This window comes from Balaenoptera physalus (genome assembly GCF_965194825.1).
Source record: "Balaenoptera physalus genome assembly, chromosome: 12".
Taxonomy (NCBI): Eukaryota; Metazoa; Chordata; class Mammalia; order Artiodactyla; family Balaenopteridae; genus Balaenoptera; species Balaenoptera physalus.
In genome coordinates this window covers 54,235,732-54,249,760 of record NC_138897.1, presented here as the reverse complement: position 1 = coordinate 54,249,760, position 14,029 = coordinate 54,235,732, and the positions used below count along the sequence as shown (strand labels likewise).

The 14,029-nt window shown below is 45.9% G+C and overlaps 1 protein-coding gene across 5 annotated transcripts in view; it reads right to left on the bottom strand.

Annotated features, from left to right (window-relative positions):
- Window positions 1-2,061: 2,061 nt before the first annotated feature.
- KCTD1 (potassium channel tetramerization domain containing 1) overlaps window positions 2,062-14,029 on the bottom strand; it is a 182,010-nt gene continuing 170,042 nt past the window's right edge. For all 5 annotated transcript variants that reach the window (XM_082416033.1, XM_082416035.1, XM_082416032.1 and 2 more), the window contains 2 exons: window positions 6,896-7,201; window positions 2,062-2,977 (listed from right to left, as the gene is read on the bottom strand). In XM_082416033.1, the coding sequence (XP_082272159.1) occupies window positions 2,819-2,977; window positions 6,896-7,201 (465 nt within the window). In that variant the 3' untranslated portion in view covers window positions 2,062-2,818. The remainder of the gene's footprint in view (window positions 2,978-6,895; window positions 7,202-14,029) is intronic.

Here is a 14,029-nt window from a genome sequence, read left to right as displayed (position 1 = left end):
TAGTTTCTTTAACTGAGAAACGGGGATAATACAACCTCTAGTGTGGTCATAAGGATTCAATGAGTTATGTGCAGGTGAAGTACTTAGCACAGTGCCTTGGGCAGAGCAGACATCAAGTGCATGGCGATTATTATTACTATGTGAAAACTCACCTAATATTTAGAAACCAGTTCAGAACTGGCTTTGCTTCATTCTACTTTTTCTAAAAATACTTCTTAGTAAAGAGTAGGTCAAAGATGATAGTTTGTGTGACTTAGACTAAAGAAATGTATTTCGCTCAAAAAAAAAAAAAAAAGGTTATTTCAAATACCAAAGGTTCAGGCAATAGTAGCTTTTTTAAGAGTACACTTTTATAACCACCAAGGTAATGACTGATTCAGGAAGAGATTACCAATGAATGTGAAAACCATCAGGTGAAAGTCTGTTGAGGTACAGGGTATTTTTGATTGACCAGCTCTTTCCTGAAGTGCTTTGGTGTCTGGGAATCTATTCGTTGTAAGACCTAAAAACATGAACATAGCATCTGACGTGTTTGCTCTGTTGATTGGAGTTTCTGTAGAAAGAATGCACAACTGGGTTGTAGTTGTATCAATGGGCATAAGAGCTCAGAAAAGAACACAGTACACATAATTCTGTGGAGTGTTTGATTGGGACAATACTACCTGCCCAGAGAGAGTGCTGGGTAAATGTTCACTGATGACAATTATCAGCAGAAAGTCCCAAAGTGGGGCCCTCGCTTTATTGCTTTTAGGAAATTTTACCCACCGAGAATGGATTACCAGTAAAATCATAGAGCAATTTTGTTTTCCTTTCAGCAGACGCGGATGACCAAGCAGCCGGTGGGAGCAGCCCTGGCTGTCTCCATCTGATACAGTGGTGTGTATTAGTCGCCAATAAGGGGAAATTAAACAACCACGTGAAAGCCTGGCTGGCAGTCATTAGAGTAATTCAGTGTTTGGGCTGCCTCTGTGTTTCAGCGGGGTGATTGGAGCCATTAACAGCTTACCTTTAGTTTCAGAAGCCCCAAATATTTTTATTACTAGTGTCCTCAGGCATAGACTTTTTAATTTAAAAAAAGAAAGTTCAGGATGGAAATAGTGCATCACCACAGGAACATCTCTGCCTCAGAAACACATTATAGTTTACCTGTCAATCTTATCATCATGCCAGGTTTATTCTGAGTGTCTGGAATGAGGAAGAGGAAGTAAGGAAGAAAGGTGGTGGCAGCACTGACAGAGGAGGCTTCAGAATCACTAATACCCTGGAAAAGCTGAGGGCCTAATTCCAAAGTGGTACTGACATCTCCGGCTTCTCGCCTCTCTGGCTAATAAGAAAGTGATCATTCTGGCCCTGAGATTTTTCCCTACTTCTTCCAAAGCCATTAATGCCTTAATTTTTGGATTCTTTTGGACAGGTGTTATGGTAGATTCAATTTGGCTACAACTTCTTTGGCACTCTCCCCTAAAGGAGGTGCGTTTTTATCCCCTGCCCCTCCTTGAATCTGGGCTGGCTCTGTATCTGCTGAACTAACAGATTCCTGCAGAAGTGCATTGAGTAGCTCCAGGCCTGGCCTTCCGGGGGACTGTGGCTTCCTTCCTTCCTCTTGGAACCTAGCTCCCACGCTGGGAGATGCCCAAACCACATGAAGAGGCCCATGGCCAGTGGGGACTGGCGCCCCGGTCACGCCCCAGATGACATCACACGCAGGCCAATCCACCCAAGAGGATCACAGAATCAAGAGACAGAAGAAAATGTTGTAAGCTGCTAAGTTTGGGCGTGGTTCGCTCTGCAGCAAGAGAGAACTGAAATTTGTAAACTCACAGGAAGGAAGGTTTATGTTGCTAACCAATGCAGAATAACAAAGCACTCGAGCTAACACTTCCAGAGCAGGAACAGAACTGTTCAGAATGAGGGTCGACATCCTTATCCTTTAGTGGGTTTGGATCTCAACACTGGCCTCAGCTTTTAGGCCTCTTTTTAATGTTCGACACAGAAAATTTTAAAATAGAAAAATTCCGTTTTAATACAGCCTCACCCCAACACGTGTGTTTCACACAGACCTTATTTTTTAAACAGAGTTTATTGTATTTAATACATTATAAAATTTGAAAAATTGTAGGAAAGCAGCAGACTCAAACTGGAGCAACTCTAACAAGTAATAATTCTGGCCCCTTTGCAAAACTGATCGGTTTAAAAACAAAGTCATGTTCACATCTGTGAGGCGGGCGAGAAAGTGTGACTTCTGTACAAACTACATTTAAAATTTCATGTCTAACGTCTTTCGAATGCAGTGTGGTCAGGAGAGCTGAAGTCCTGCCTAGTCCCCCGTCTAAAGAGAGACACGAAACTTCCATATGCAAAGAAATGCGATTCTAAGTGTTCTTGTTTTTTTAAAAAAGGAAAAAGAAGGACAAAGGAAAAAGAAAGAATGGATGGCTGTTGGCAATGGAAACTGTAAGGAGATGCGTCCTCACTGCTCATGGCTTGTTTATTGGTCAGAGGCCTCGGGAGGCCCAGGACACTTCAAGGCCATCACAGCACCAACTGTAGCTACCACCTTTTTTTCTTTTTTTTTGCATTTCCTACCTTTTGACATATATATATATATATTTATATATTTTTTACACCTTGAGGATATCACTATTCCAATTGTTCCCATATGAATACAGGTGTGGTCTCTATTGGATATAAATGTGTCTTTTATTCAATTTTAGGTCCAGGACTTGGTTTGCTGTCCCAACTGCACATAAATGTCCCTTTCTTGTTTGCATTATTTGTTGTGTATGTTTTCTCCTTTTTGCATAAGAAATATGTCCACTTAGTCCAGAGGCTCTTGCTTTATCCGGATGACGGAGGGTCCACGGGGCGTCCGCCTCAGTTCCCGCCGCAGGACGTATTCGCTGAACTGAGATGAATCCACTCCTCCCCCACAGGAGCCCACGATTTCAAATCCTCTTTGCTGCAACCTCTCGAGGACCTGCGAGGGGCCGAGACAAGCATGCAGTTAGGGGTGAGCTAGGTCCTTTGGCCACATAAACAGCCCAAAGACTGTCCCAAAGTTTGAGATCATGCGCAGCTCTGGTTCATCTTATCCAACCCTTAAATCTCTCTGTTTTTCTGCTTTCAAACAAAGCTCCGGATTACAGGGCAGGAGGGAGCGAGCAAACGTTTTTAACACCTAAAATGTTCCTTCACACGCTAGCTTTACACATGCCAAGTTCATTTACTCATTACAACCACCTTGCATAATGGATGGAGTTAGTCCATTTGACAGATGAGAAAACTGAGGCTCACTCCTAGTAAGTGATAGAATTGGGTTTCCAACTCAGGTCTCTTTGGCCTCAAATCCCATGTTTTTTGCAATGTGCAACTCCACCTTCTCTACAGAAAGAGAGGGTTCACATTTCAAAGCTCATTTACCACTAACATATATTCGATGAGATGATAAAGACTATGGAGAGACAGTGATATTATCTGAATTTACTCCATCGGTGATTCAGCCTCAACTCATTCACTCTTGACTGGGCCATTGTTCAAATTTCCTGATACTGAGTTAATATACTTCAGCTTGAAAGACTGATGCAATTTCAACAGCAGAAGAAATGGACTATTAAAGACAGTCGAGGTTTATCTACAGCTTTTCAAGTTTGTGGCTTTTGAAATAGTTCTATTGCCTTGTGTGCATCCAGGGAGGCAAGAATAAATGCAATGGTTGTACATGATCTGTATTAGAAAATATATCCAAAAATAAAGATGTTCTAAACTTCTCATACAAACATAACCCATATAATCTCTGATTTTGAAATCAAATACCTAATGCCAGAAAGATCCCTGGGTTTGTCACTACTTGTCTGACACTCTTGAATGCAGGAAACATTTCCTGCAACTCTTAGATACGCAGAAATACAGGAAACTGATCTAGAGCATGCTGTTTCTTTAGGAATCCAACAAATATTAGACTTGCAAATGTTCCCTGCCAGGATTGTGGATATAATTAAATTATATCTACACCACTCTAAAGGCAAGACGACTCAATCATAACTTTAGAAAAAAATGCCTGGCTCAAATTTTTTAAATTTTTGGAACAAAGTGAAATGTTACCAAATAACTCTCAAAATGTAATGTACAGTGAATCCTTACTATGTATGTCTTTTTTTGAATTATTATTTTTTGGTTGGCTACTTTTGCATGGAATATAATCTGCTATTTTGCAAAACAGTTAACTAGATGGGATGGGAAAGCAAGAGTATGCATTCTAAAAATTAAAACTTCAAATGGTGGCAAATTAAAAAAAACAACAACAAGTCCTTACGGGAACAAGATGAACACTCTTCCCTGCAGTGTCTACTTCTGTACATAAATTCACAATGCATATGCACACCAGGCAGCAAAAGGACACTATGAAGAAAACAATCTCTACGTTCAGAATCAAGCACATTAAGAGGTGCTTTGGTGGCAGGTGAATAAAAAGGTGAATAGCTCTCTCGCAGGAGATTTCCCCAGTAGAGGCAGGAATGTAGCTTGTCAGCAAGAAACACCCCAGTCTGCCTGGCCAAACCACCGCCCTGGAAAGGATTTTTTGCCTTGATCAGGAGAGAAATTACAAAGGTAGAGGAAGCTGAACAATAAAGAACTTAACTCTGATATCGTTTGTCTTTCAGTGTTGTTAGGTCGCTAAATTGCTAGTATAAGGAAGTCCCTAAGCTCCCTCCCCAGAGGGTCTAATATGCATATGCTAATTATTCAATATGATCCAATGTTACCCTGAAGATGGTAAAGCTTATTCCAGTGTAATGCAGGTAGCTTATGCTTCTTGACCGTTCCTTTTTAAGCCACAACTTGTTAATAGCAAAGTTCCTTAAAGTTAGTGATCATTTGGGACTATTAAAATCACTTGGGTAGCTGTCGGGGCTCCTGTGCCTTCTCCCAAAGCCTCTGAATGCCTAGAGGATGGTGCCTGTCCTCTAGATGGAGCAGGAGCCCGTATGGCCATGTCATAGGACGAAACTAATCCAGATGAAAAGCCACATCTGATCAGACTCGAATGACTGGGAAACACGTCAGGCTTGTGAATTTCTGATAGTTGTTCAGTGGCCCGAGGGGTGGGGCCCTAGAGAAGCAACGAAATGCTGTCTAGAGAGAGCTGGGGGAGGGGGGCGGGGCAGGGCGCGGGGAGGAGGGCAAAGGCTTTCAGGGCTCTAGAGGCTTTTCTAAATAGCTGAGGCCCCGCTCAGGAACTGCACAGGGCAGCTCAGGGTGCGATTCCGGGCCTGCTGGGGTGTGTGCCTTCCTCTGGCGTGCCCAGGGCTCAGCGTCTGCCAGTTTCCTGCTGCTGTGCTCTCAGACACCTGATCACAAAACGTTAAAATGATAAATAGTTGTGAAACCATCCTCAAGAGGCAGAATGGTGGAGTGGGTGCTTCTAGCCTTGGAGTTTGGGAAGAGGTTTTGTTGGTTCAATATTGAATAAAGCCATGGACCCATTCCAATTAAAAAGACAGAGAAAACCCCCAAACCCTCACGCCACTGACTTCAAATCGTTTTGAATCACACAGACCTGGAGTCAAGACCCAGGTGTGCTTCCGTTTTCTCATCAGCAAGACAGGGAATTAACAGTGCTTACTTGTCAGGGTTGGTGTAAGAAGACAAGCACGGACAACGCTTGGCCCAGGGCTGGCACGCGTCAGTCACGACGGTGACCACAATCACCATCGTCTAAGGCACGTGGCCCCTCACACCTTGTCAACCAAACTTCTGAATTCTGCCCTTAAGTCTTCTTCTCCCATAAACTGCTCTATCTCAGAAAATACTCATTCCATTCACCCAGTTCCTCCATCTAAAATCTTAGTCATCTTTGGCTTCTGTCCTACAACCCAGAGCCATCGTCAGAAAACCTTGTCAGCTCTACATTCAAGATATTCAGGGCGGTCCAGTGCTTAGGACTCCGCGCTCTCACTGCCGAGGGCCTGGGTTCAACCCCTGGACAGGGAACTAAGGTCCCCCAAGCTGTGCGGCGCCTCCAAAACAAAAAACAAACAAACAAGATTACTTTGGGACTTCCCTGCCAGTCCAGTGGTTAAGACTCCGTGCTTCCACTGCAGGGGTCATGGGTTCAATCCCTGGTCGGGGAACTAAAATCCCGCATGCCGCGCAGTGCAGCCCCCCCCCCCAAAAAAAAGATATTCAGAGTCGGAAACTTCTCAGTTATCGCTTGGACCAGCTTTCTCACTGGTCCCCTTGCTCCCCCTGGTTTCCACCTGTTGCTGGAATATTCACTTTCAAATACGAGTCACAACGTGTCACTCTCTTGCTCAAAATCTTCAAATGGCTTTCCATTTGACTCATACAAGCAAGGGAACCAAACCCAAAAGAAACCAAAACAAAGAATCCCAGAGCTCTTCCCACCCTCTGTGGGGCACTCCACCATCTGCCCCTGGGGGGGCTCTGCACTACCCACCCCACCTTTACTCGCTTCAAGCCACGCTGGCTTTCCTGATACTCCTCAGTATGTCAAGCACGTGCTCCTACCCTGGGGGCTTCAGAACTCGCTGCTCCTCCTGCCAGGATACCCTGCCCTAGGCATCCTCTTCTCACTACCTGCCCATCATTTAGGTTGGGTATTGTTTGCACCCTCCCACCCCCATTCCCGTAATGTAAGTTCCATGAAAAGAGGGCTGTTGTCTGTTTTCTTCCCTTCTGTATCTCCAGTGCTCATACCAGCACCCGGCACACAGTAGATGTTCAATAAATGTTTGTGGAATGACTGAATGACTGCTGTAGAGGGGTGAACAGTTTACGCCCCCCAACCATGAGAGGGTTCTCCAGCTCTCTGGAGGAAAGGTACCACATGAAGGCAAGATAACAGCATAACACACAGTGTGTGACGACACTATACCTGGACTGAGTTGAGGTGACAGTAGCCATTCAGTGGAAATCTGATGACGTGCGTTGAGTCGTGATTCCAGCCTGCATTGACGGAGTTACACATCACGTCGCCGATCTCTGGAAACACTTCTTCTATCAAGGATTTGTCACCGCTGAGCGTGATCCTCTCTCCGAGGTCTGGGGCAACACGTACCACGAGGCACTCGCAGGGCCTTGAAAAGCGACCGGTTTCTCTGTCCTGTTTCCATCTTTCCATCTCCAACAACATGGGCTGAAGCTGAAAATATTTTGCCTCTTCATATAACAAAGTGTAGTCCTGAAAAAAGAAAAAAAAGGTATTTCACAGTGTAAAATGCAAACATAAGCTGCCAAAAATGTCCACATGTGAGAGGTGAAGTTTTCACCCCTGTTATTTCAATAATCAAATCTGGGTGTAAATTTTTCACTTATAACACTTTCATACAGACTCAATTTGCATTCATTCATTCATTCATTCATTCAGTGATTATGATAGGAGCTAAGGGTATTAAGGGGCAGGTGGGACCCTTCTAAGGGCTTTCATGAAATCCCCATAATTGCCCAGTGACTTGGGAACCATTTTTATTCCCATTTTGCAGATGAGTAAACTAGGATGTGAAAGGATTCACCAAGACTTTTCTCTTTTTGTAGAAAAATGCCTTTGGGTGTTTACAGTTTGTGTCCGTGAGAATCCACTTTATGGCAGCTGGATGGAACGCCTATATGGGTCGAGGCGAGGGAGGTATAGCTGTGCACCATTCACCAGGAGCCTATGCTCCTTGTCGCCTTCAGTGGCAGCTCCAGAACTTCTCACGGGAGGGGGAGGGGCAGGGCCATGGTGGAGGTGGGGCTGGAGAGCGGGTGGATGGGCACCTGGAGGGCACGCGTGCTGTTATTACCTAAACTTGCGGGATGGGTGATGGTTTGGGGGAGGCTGATGGAGGACGCACTGCCCTCCACCAGCCCTCGGTGCCCCCATCACGAAGTGAGAGAGGCAAACAGAGTGAGAGAACCTCAGGCCTGGGCTCCCGAAAGACAGATGTGCAGGAAAGGAAGCTAGTCCACTTCTGAAAACACAGTCACCCAGTCTTCGGGCGTGGTTTCTTTTTCTCTTGTCTTTTAAAAAAAATCTATTAAAACACACACAAGCCACTGAATGGGAGGACAGAAGAGGATGACGGGGAGGCAGCAGCTTAGGGAGAATGTTATCAAGCAGGTCAATATTATGTCTAAACGTAGCTATGGCCACAATCATCTCTGGCTGTGAGGTACGTGGACACTTGTCCAGACACGCTGGTTGAGAACATTTTAATCAACTGACACGCATTTCGCCTTCCTTCCACGGGCTGGAGCTGGCAGGCGGTGCCTGGTGCCTGCAGGAGAGCCAATGCCTGAGCCCAGGGCTCGAGGGCCGCCAGAGGCCTCGGGACAGAGCATAGGAGGTCATGACTTCAGGAGAGCTGCTTTATTTGGCACTTTGCTTTTTCTTGCAAATCAACAGCTGGAGCATTATTCAAGGCTTCCACAGAAAACAGGTTGGAGGGGCAAGAAAATACGAGTGGGCCCCTAGCTGGATCGTCTACCTTCCGTGCTGGGAAACTCGGGCCAGGTGGAAGACATGACCTGGACGCTGGTCAGCAGAAGGGGATGCTGCTTTGCTCTGTCGTCTCCTAGCAACCCCATCACTACAGGAGCCTGGCTCCCTGCAGGAGAGCAGCCCACTTCTCCCATCATCTCATTTCACCTGCTTCGCCTCCTGTCTCACAGGAGATACTGCTCGATTTGAGGTGTTGAGAGCCAAGCTGAGGTGTGGTCCCTCTGAGGGCAGAACCGAGCCCCCCAGCCCAGGCCAGCCTGAGGGTAGGAGTGAGGGAACTGCAGGTTCCTCCTGGTCAACCTGGGGACCCCACTACCGTGCCCTGGCCGTCTTTGAAGTCCACCAACTGTGACATACTGACCTTAATATCTTACTTACTCATCAAGATGACAGCTCTCAAGGAGAGTTAAACAGTACTGAGAGTTACACAAGCAATAGAAGTGAGAACTTCTGCTACTGCTTTTTATTTTCCTGTGAGGTTTAATTACAAATTTTAGCATGAAAAAGAATCTGGACTCTGGTGAAAAACATGCCATCAAGTCTTCAGATCTTAAAAGTGCTCACAGCAGTCTTCTTGACCAACCTTGACCCTATGGAGGAATCCTTTCTAATATCACTGAGTAGTGATCATTCAGCCTCTGACTGAATGCTTCCAGAGATGGGAAGCTTACTACTTAACAAGGCACAGTATTTACTTTGTTTGAAGCTGTGATCGTTGTAAATGTCTTTGTTAGAATGACCTGAATTTCCTGTAACTTCAACATATTTGTTCTTAATTCCGCCCTCTGGGGTTTCAGTGATCTTAATCTTTGACATGTTAACCCTTCAAACATTTGAAGACAACTGTTATGTCTAAATATTATTCAGGCTGAAAATACCCAATCGTTTCAGCTCCTTTTCATTTGTTATGACTTCGAAGTTCTTCAACATCTAGTACGTACAGCTGACCCTTGAACAACACGGGTTTGAACTACACGGGTCCACTAACATGTGGACTTTTTTCAGTAAATAGGTACCACAGTGCGACATGATCTGCAGTTGGTTGAATCCGCGGATGTGTAACTGCAGACACAGAGGGCCGACTAAATCATATGCAGATTTTCATCTGCGAGGAGGGTTGGCCCCCCCAATCCTTGCATTGTTCGTGGGTCAACTGTACTTGAATTTGTCAACATGCTGCCTAAAACCCAAACCAGAATGGAACCTAACATTTCAGATGCGATCTCATGAGTGCACTGCACCACTTTTGCTTGGCTGGACACTGTAACCACTATGAATGCAGTCTGTATTAGTTCTCTGTTGCTGCTGTAATAATGATCACAAGTTTAGCAGCTTAAAACAACATGAACTTATTCTCCTATAGTTCTGGGAATCAGAAGAAGTCCAAGATGAGTCACTGAGGCTGTGTTTATTCTGGAAGCTCTAGGGGAGAATCCATTTCCTTGCCTTTTCCAGCTTCCAGAGGCTGCCTGCATCACTTGGCTTCTGGTCCTGCATCGCTCCCCGCTCTGCTACGGTTGTCACATCTCCTCTTCTTACTCTGACCCTTTCCCCTCCTTCTTTCACGTGTAAGGATCCTTTGAGTATGTTGGGTCCACCTGGATTATCCAGGATAATTCCCCCATCTCAAGACCCTTCATCTAGTCACGTCTGCAAAATCCCTTTTGCTGTGTGAGGTGACATAGTGATAGCTTTCAGGAATTAGGACATGGACATCTTTGGGGGGCATCATTCTGCCCACCACACGGCATAAGGTCACATTAGCTTTCCTGGCACCCCCACAGTCCCATCACGCTATTCACATTCTGCTTATTTGGCTTACGGTGAAATCCCTACACCTTTTTCACCAAGCTGCTATGGAGCTAGGTCTTCCTCATTCAGCGTTTGTCAAAAATTTTAAGTCCTCCATTATTTATTCCTCTTTAAATGACATACTGTAGGTTCTGAGTTTGTTCCAAGGTATTGAGAAAAATTCAAATTCTTTCACCCAATGTTCTCGGTCTCCCTCTCGTTTTTGTGTCATTTTGAACTGGGTGTCCTGTTTCTATGTGTGAATCATTTCTAAAAGTCCTGAGAGGACAGGGCTACGTACAGGCTTTTGTTTAGGCTGACAGTCAGGTAATAAATTAAGTCTCTGGATTCTGGCTGCCAAGTGGTTATACAATCTGTAATCCAGCCCATAACTGTGGCATTTGTTAGATTCTTGTTGAAATACTGTGTGTTTGGGTGGGACTCCAGGGGAAAGGCTGGAGGTCTGGGAGGGGCTCCAAGTCACCATATTGCCAGATAGTCCCCTTAACTGTTTAGGGTTCCAGTCTACTTACCTGTCAAGCGAGTGGAATCAATAGCATTCAAGTTGCTTCCAGCCCTGCTACTGTATGAGCCTGTGTCCGTGCCAATGCCCTGATCTACCAGTTTGTCTACCATAACCCCAAAGTAATGAGACTCACAGGGCCTGGGTTACAAGTCCCCCCTACGCTGACTCTGACCTCCTCCTTTTTTCCTCTGAGTTCACAAACCAAGTGTGTAATAATCCACTCTGAAGTCCGCCCATGGACTGACAGCCCCTCCCTACATAAGGTTGCTCACAGTTACCATTAGCTGCTCTTGGAAAATTAGGGAAACGCTGGCCCTTATCAGCCTTTTGGCCCTGCTCAGCGACGTCTCAAGGACCCTGCTAGTTAGCGGTCGTTAAAGTGAAGGATTAAAAGGGGTCCCCCGAAGGTCATCCTGCACCTGGGACGTCATCTCACAGGCCTAGCCTTGAACTACCTCAAGCTGCCAGGGATTCTTTTACTGTCTCTTGACTATCTTGGCTCCATTTCTTCCTTTACCGCTGTGCCATCTGGTCTGCAGGAAGGGCCGCCCCCTGCGCTAGGGAGCGAAGGCTGGAGAACAGCTGAGCACGTGCGCTTGGCGTGGCCGTTGGCTCCCCACTCTGACTCGCCTCCCAGCATCGTCCCCCACCAGCCCGAGCACCACAAAGGTCACCCCGTAACCATCTTCTGCACAGCTAAGCTCACGCTGGCTGTTCTTTTCATGGCAGGCTCCTTTACATCCGTCCTTCTCTGCTTCCTGACGCCCGCCTCCCGTCTCATCCGAGAACTCCCTGCAGAACAGATTCAGTCTCCACGGCCACTCTCTCCAGAAACCTCGTCCTCCTTTCCTTCCTCCATCAGGATCATATAATTTTACTGTCTACATTTCACGTTGTTTAGGGTTTATGCTGTTTCCTTTTAGATTTTCTGGCCTTGTGCTCATCTCTTCTGGTATCTCAATCTTTTGAAGTCTTTTTCCCTGCAGACTCAGTTCCGATCTGATGATGCCCGCCTTCCTTTCATTGGCTTTTACAAACTCTAGATGACTCAGCCTCTTGTTCCCAAGGGACGAGGTGGAAATGGGCAGGCGTTTATGGGGCTGCAGCAGGTTTGGACCCAGTTCTTCTTTTGAAGGAAGTGAATCCAAAGCATCCGTGTCTGCTTTCAGCAAAGCAGGTCCAGAATGTTCTAGTGGCCATTACTCTTCTCTGCTCCCACGCTGATTTTACCTTCTCTCGTTAAGACAGCATCAACCGTATCTCTTGCTTAGCCTCATATTCAGTAAAAGATAGGTTATTCACAGACCTATTATCCTGTTTAAATAATTTAAAATCCTAGAATATATATTTTTAAAATAAAAAAAATTTTTTTTTTGAGATTTGCAATAATCCTGAGAGGCAGAAAGATCAAGATCTCATTTTACAGGTGAATACACTGGGCTTCCCTGAGACCTTGGAGAGAAGCACATGGAACAGGAAAGTAAGTGTGGGTGGACCCCAAAAGGCAGATGGGCCATTTTTCAAAAGCTTATTTCTTGATTAAATATTTGAATTCGGAAGACATTTTCCATACAGGGGGGAAAGTGATATACACAGTATATTGGTTTCCTACTGCTGCTGTCAGAAATTACCACAAATTTGGTGCTGTAAAACAGCACAGATTTATTCTCTTGCAGTTCTGGAGGTCAGAAGTCTGAAACGGGTCTCACAGAACAAAGATGGGGTGTTGGCAGAGCTGCCTCTTTTTCTGGAGGTTCGAGGGGAGAATCAGGTTCCTCGTGTTTTCCAGCTTCCAGGGGCTGCCCACACATTCCTTGGCTCGTGGCTAACCATCACACCACTTCCTTCCTGATATCTTCTCCGACTCTGACCCTCCAGCCTTCCTCTTTCACTTCTAAGGACTCCCGTGGTTCTCTTGGGTCCACCTGGGTTATCCTGGATCATCTCCCCATCTCCAAACCCTTAAACTTCATCACATCTGCAAGGTCCCTTTTGCCACGTAAGGTGACATTCACAGGTTCTGGGGATTAGGATGTGGACACCTTTGAGGGCCATTACTCAGCCTACCACACATGGCTTCTAGCTCCACAAAACCGTTGAAAGGCTGATTTCATGCCTAATGTACTTGAAGTTTCACAGGTCCTTCCACTCAAAAGGCAACTCAGCCACTCATTCATTCATTTTAAGACCTGTTTATGTGCAGCGGCCATGCTAGGTACCGTGGGCACAAAGAAGGTTTTTCTATGAGGAATGCATCCAACTCCTCCCCGGAGCTCTAGAAGCTCTTCTCCTACCCACGCTCGGGACAGGGGATCCTGCTCCGGGGTCTCCCGGGCCGTGCTTGGTTCCCCAGAAGGCAGGGTGTGTATGTATCTGGGCACCTGCAAAGAGGAGGCGCCAAGACAATGAGGGGAAATGAAAGGATTTTATATTTTACATTTCAGCGATAGCATCCATGTAGTCATCAGAAACAAAACAGATCCTTATAAAACTTTGCTTTAAAAACATTTGTTTTTTAGGGGGAGATGGGCCATCACAGGTTTTTCAGTGTTTGAGTTTTGGGACCTCTAAGGTTCTTAATTTCCCTGGCTCTGTAACCCTCCTTTCCTCCCTCCCTTCCTTCCTTTTCTCCTTCCTTTCAGTGTTCTTTTTTTAGAGCAGTTTTGTTCACAGCAAAACTGAGCCGAAGGTAGAGAGGCTTCCCATATACCCCCTCCCCCCACCCATGCACAGCCTCCCCGGCTACCCAAAGCCTCCACCAGACTGGTCCATTTGTTACAATCTATGAACTTACACTGACACATCATAACCGAAGTCCTCATGTTCACTCTCGCTGTTGAACATTGTGTGAGTTTGGACAACTGTCTGATGACATGTATCCACCATTATAATATCATACAAGGTAGTTTCACTGCCTTAAAACTCCTCTGTGCTCCGCCTAGTCTGCTCTCCCCGCCCCCAAACCCCTTCCTTTTCTTCAAAGCCCAGGAGGACTGGCCCACTCACTCCTTTTGCCCTGCTACCACTTGTTACTTCTGGCCAGGAGGCTTCTTCCCTGTTCAGCACCATCTGAACACCATCTGCCAGCTCCTCCCGACCACTCCTTTTCCTGGGCCAAGGATGCCCAGGCCTGATGGCTACTGAAGGTAACGCGAGAGGTGGCAAGGTCCCTTCTCTACCCGGCCACTGTCTCCACCCCCCACTCTCTGACT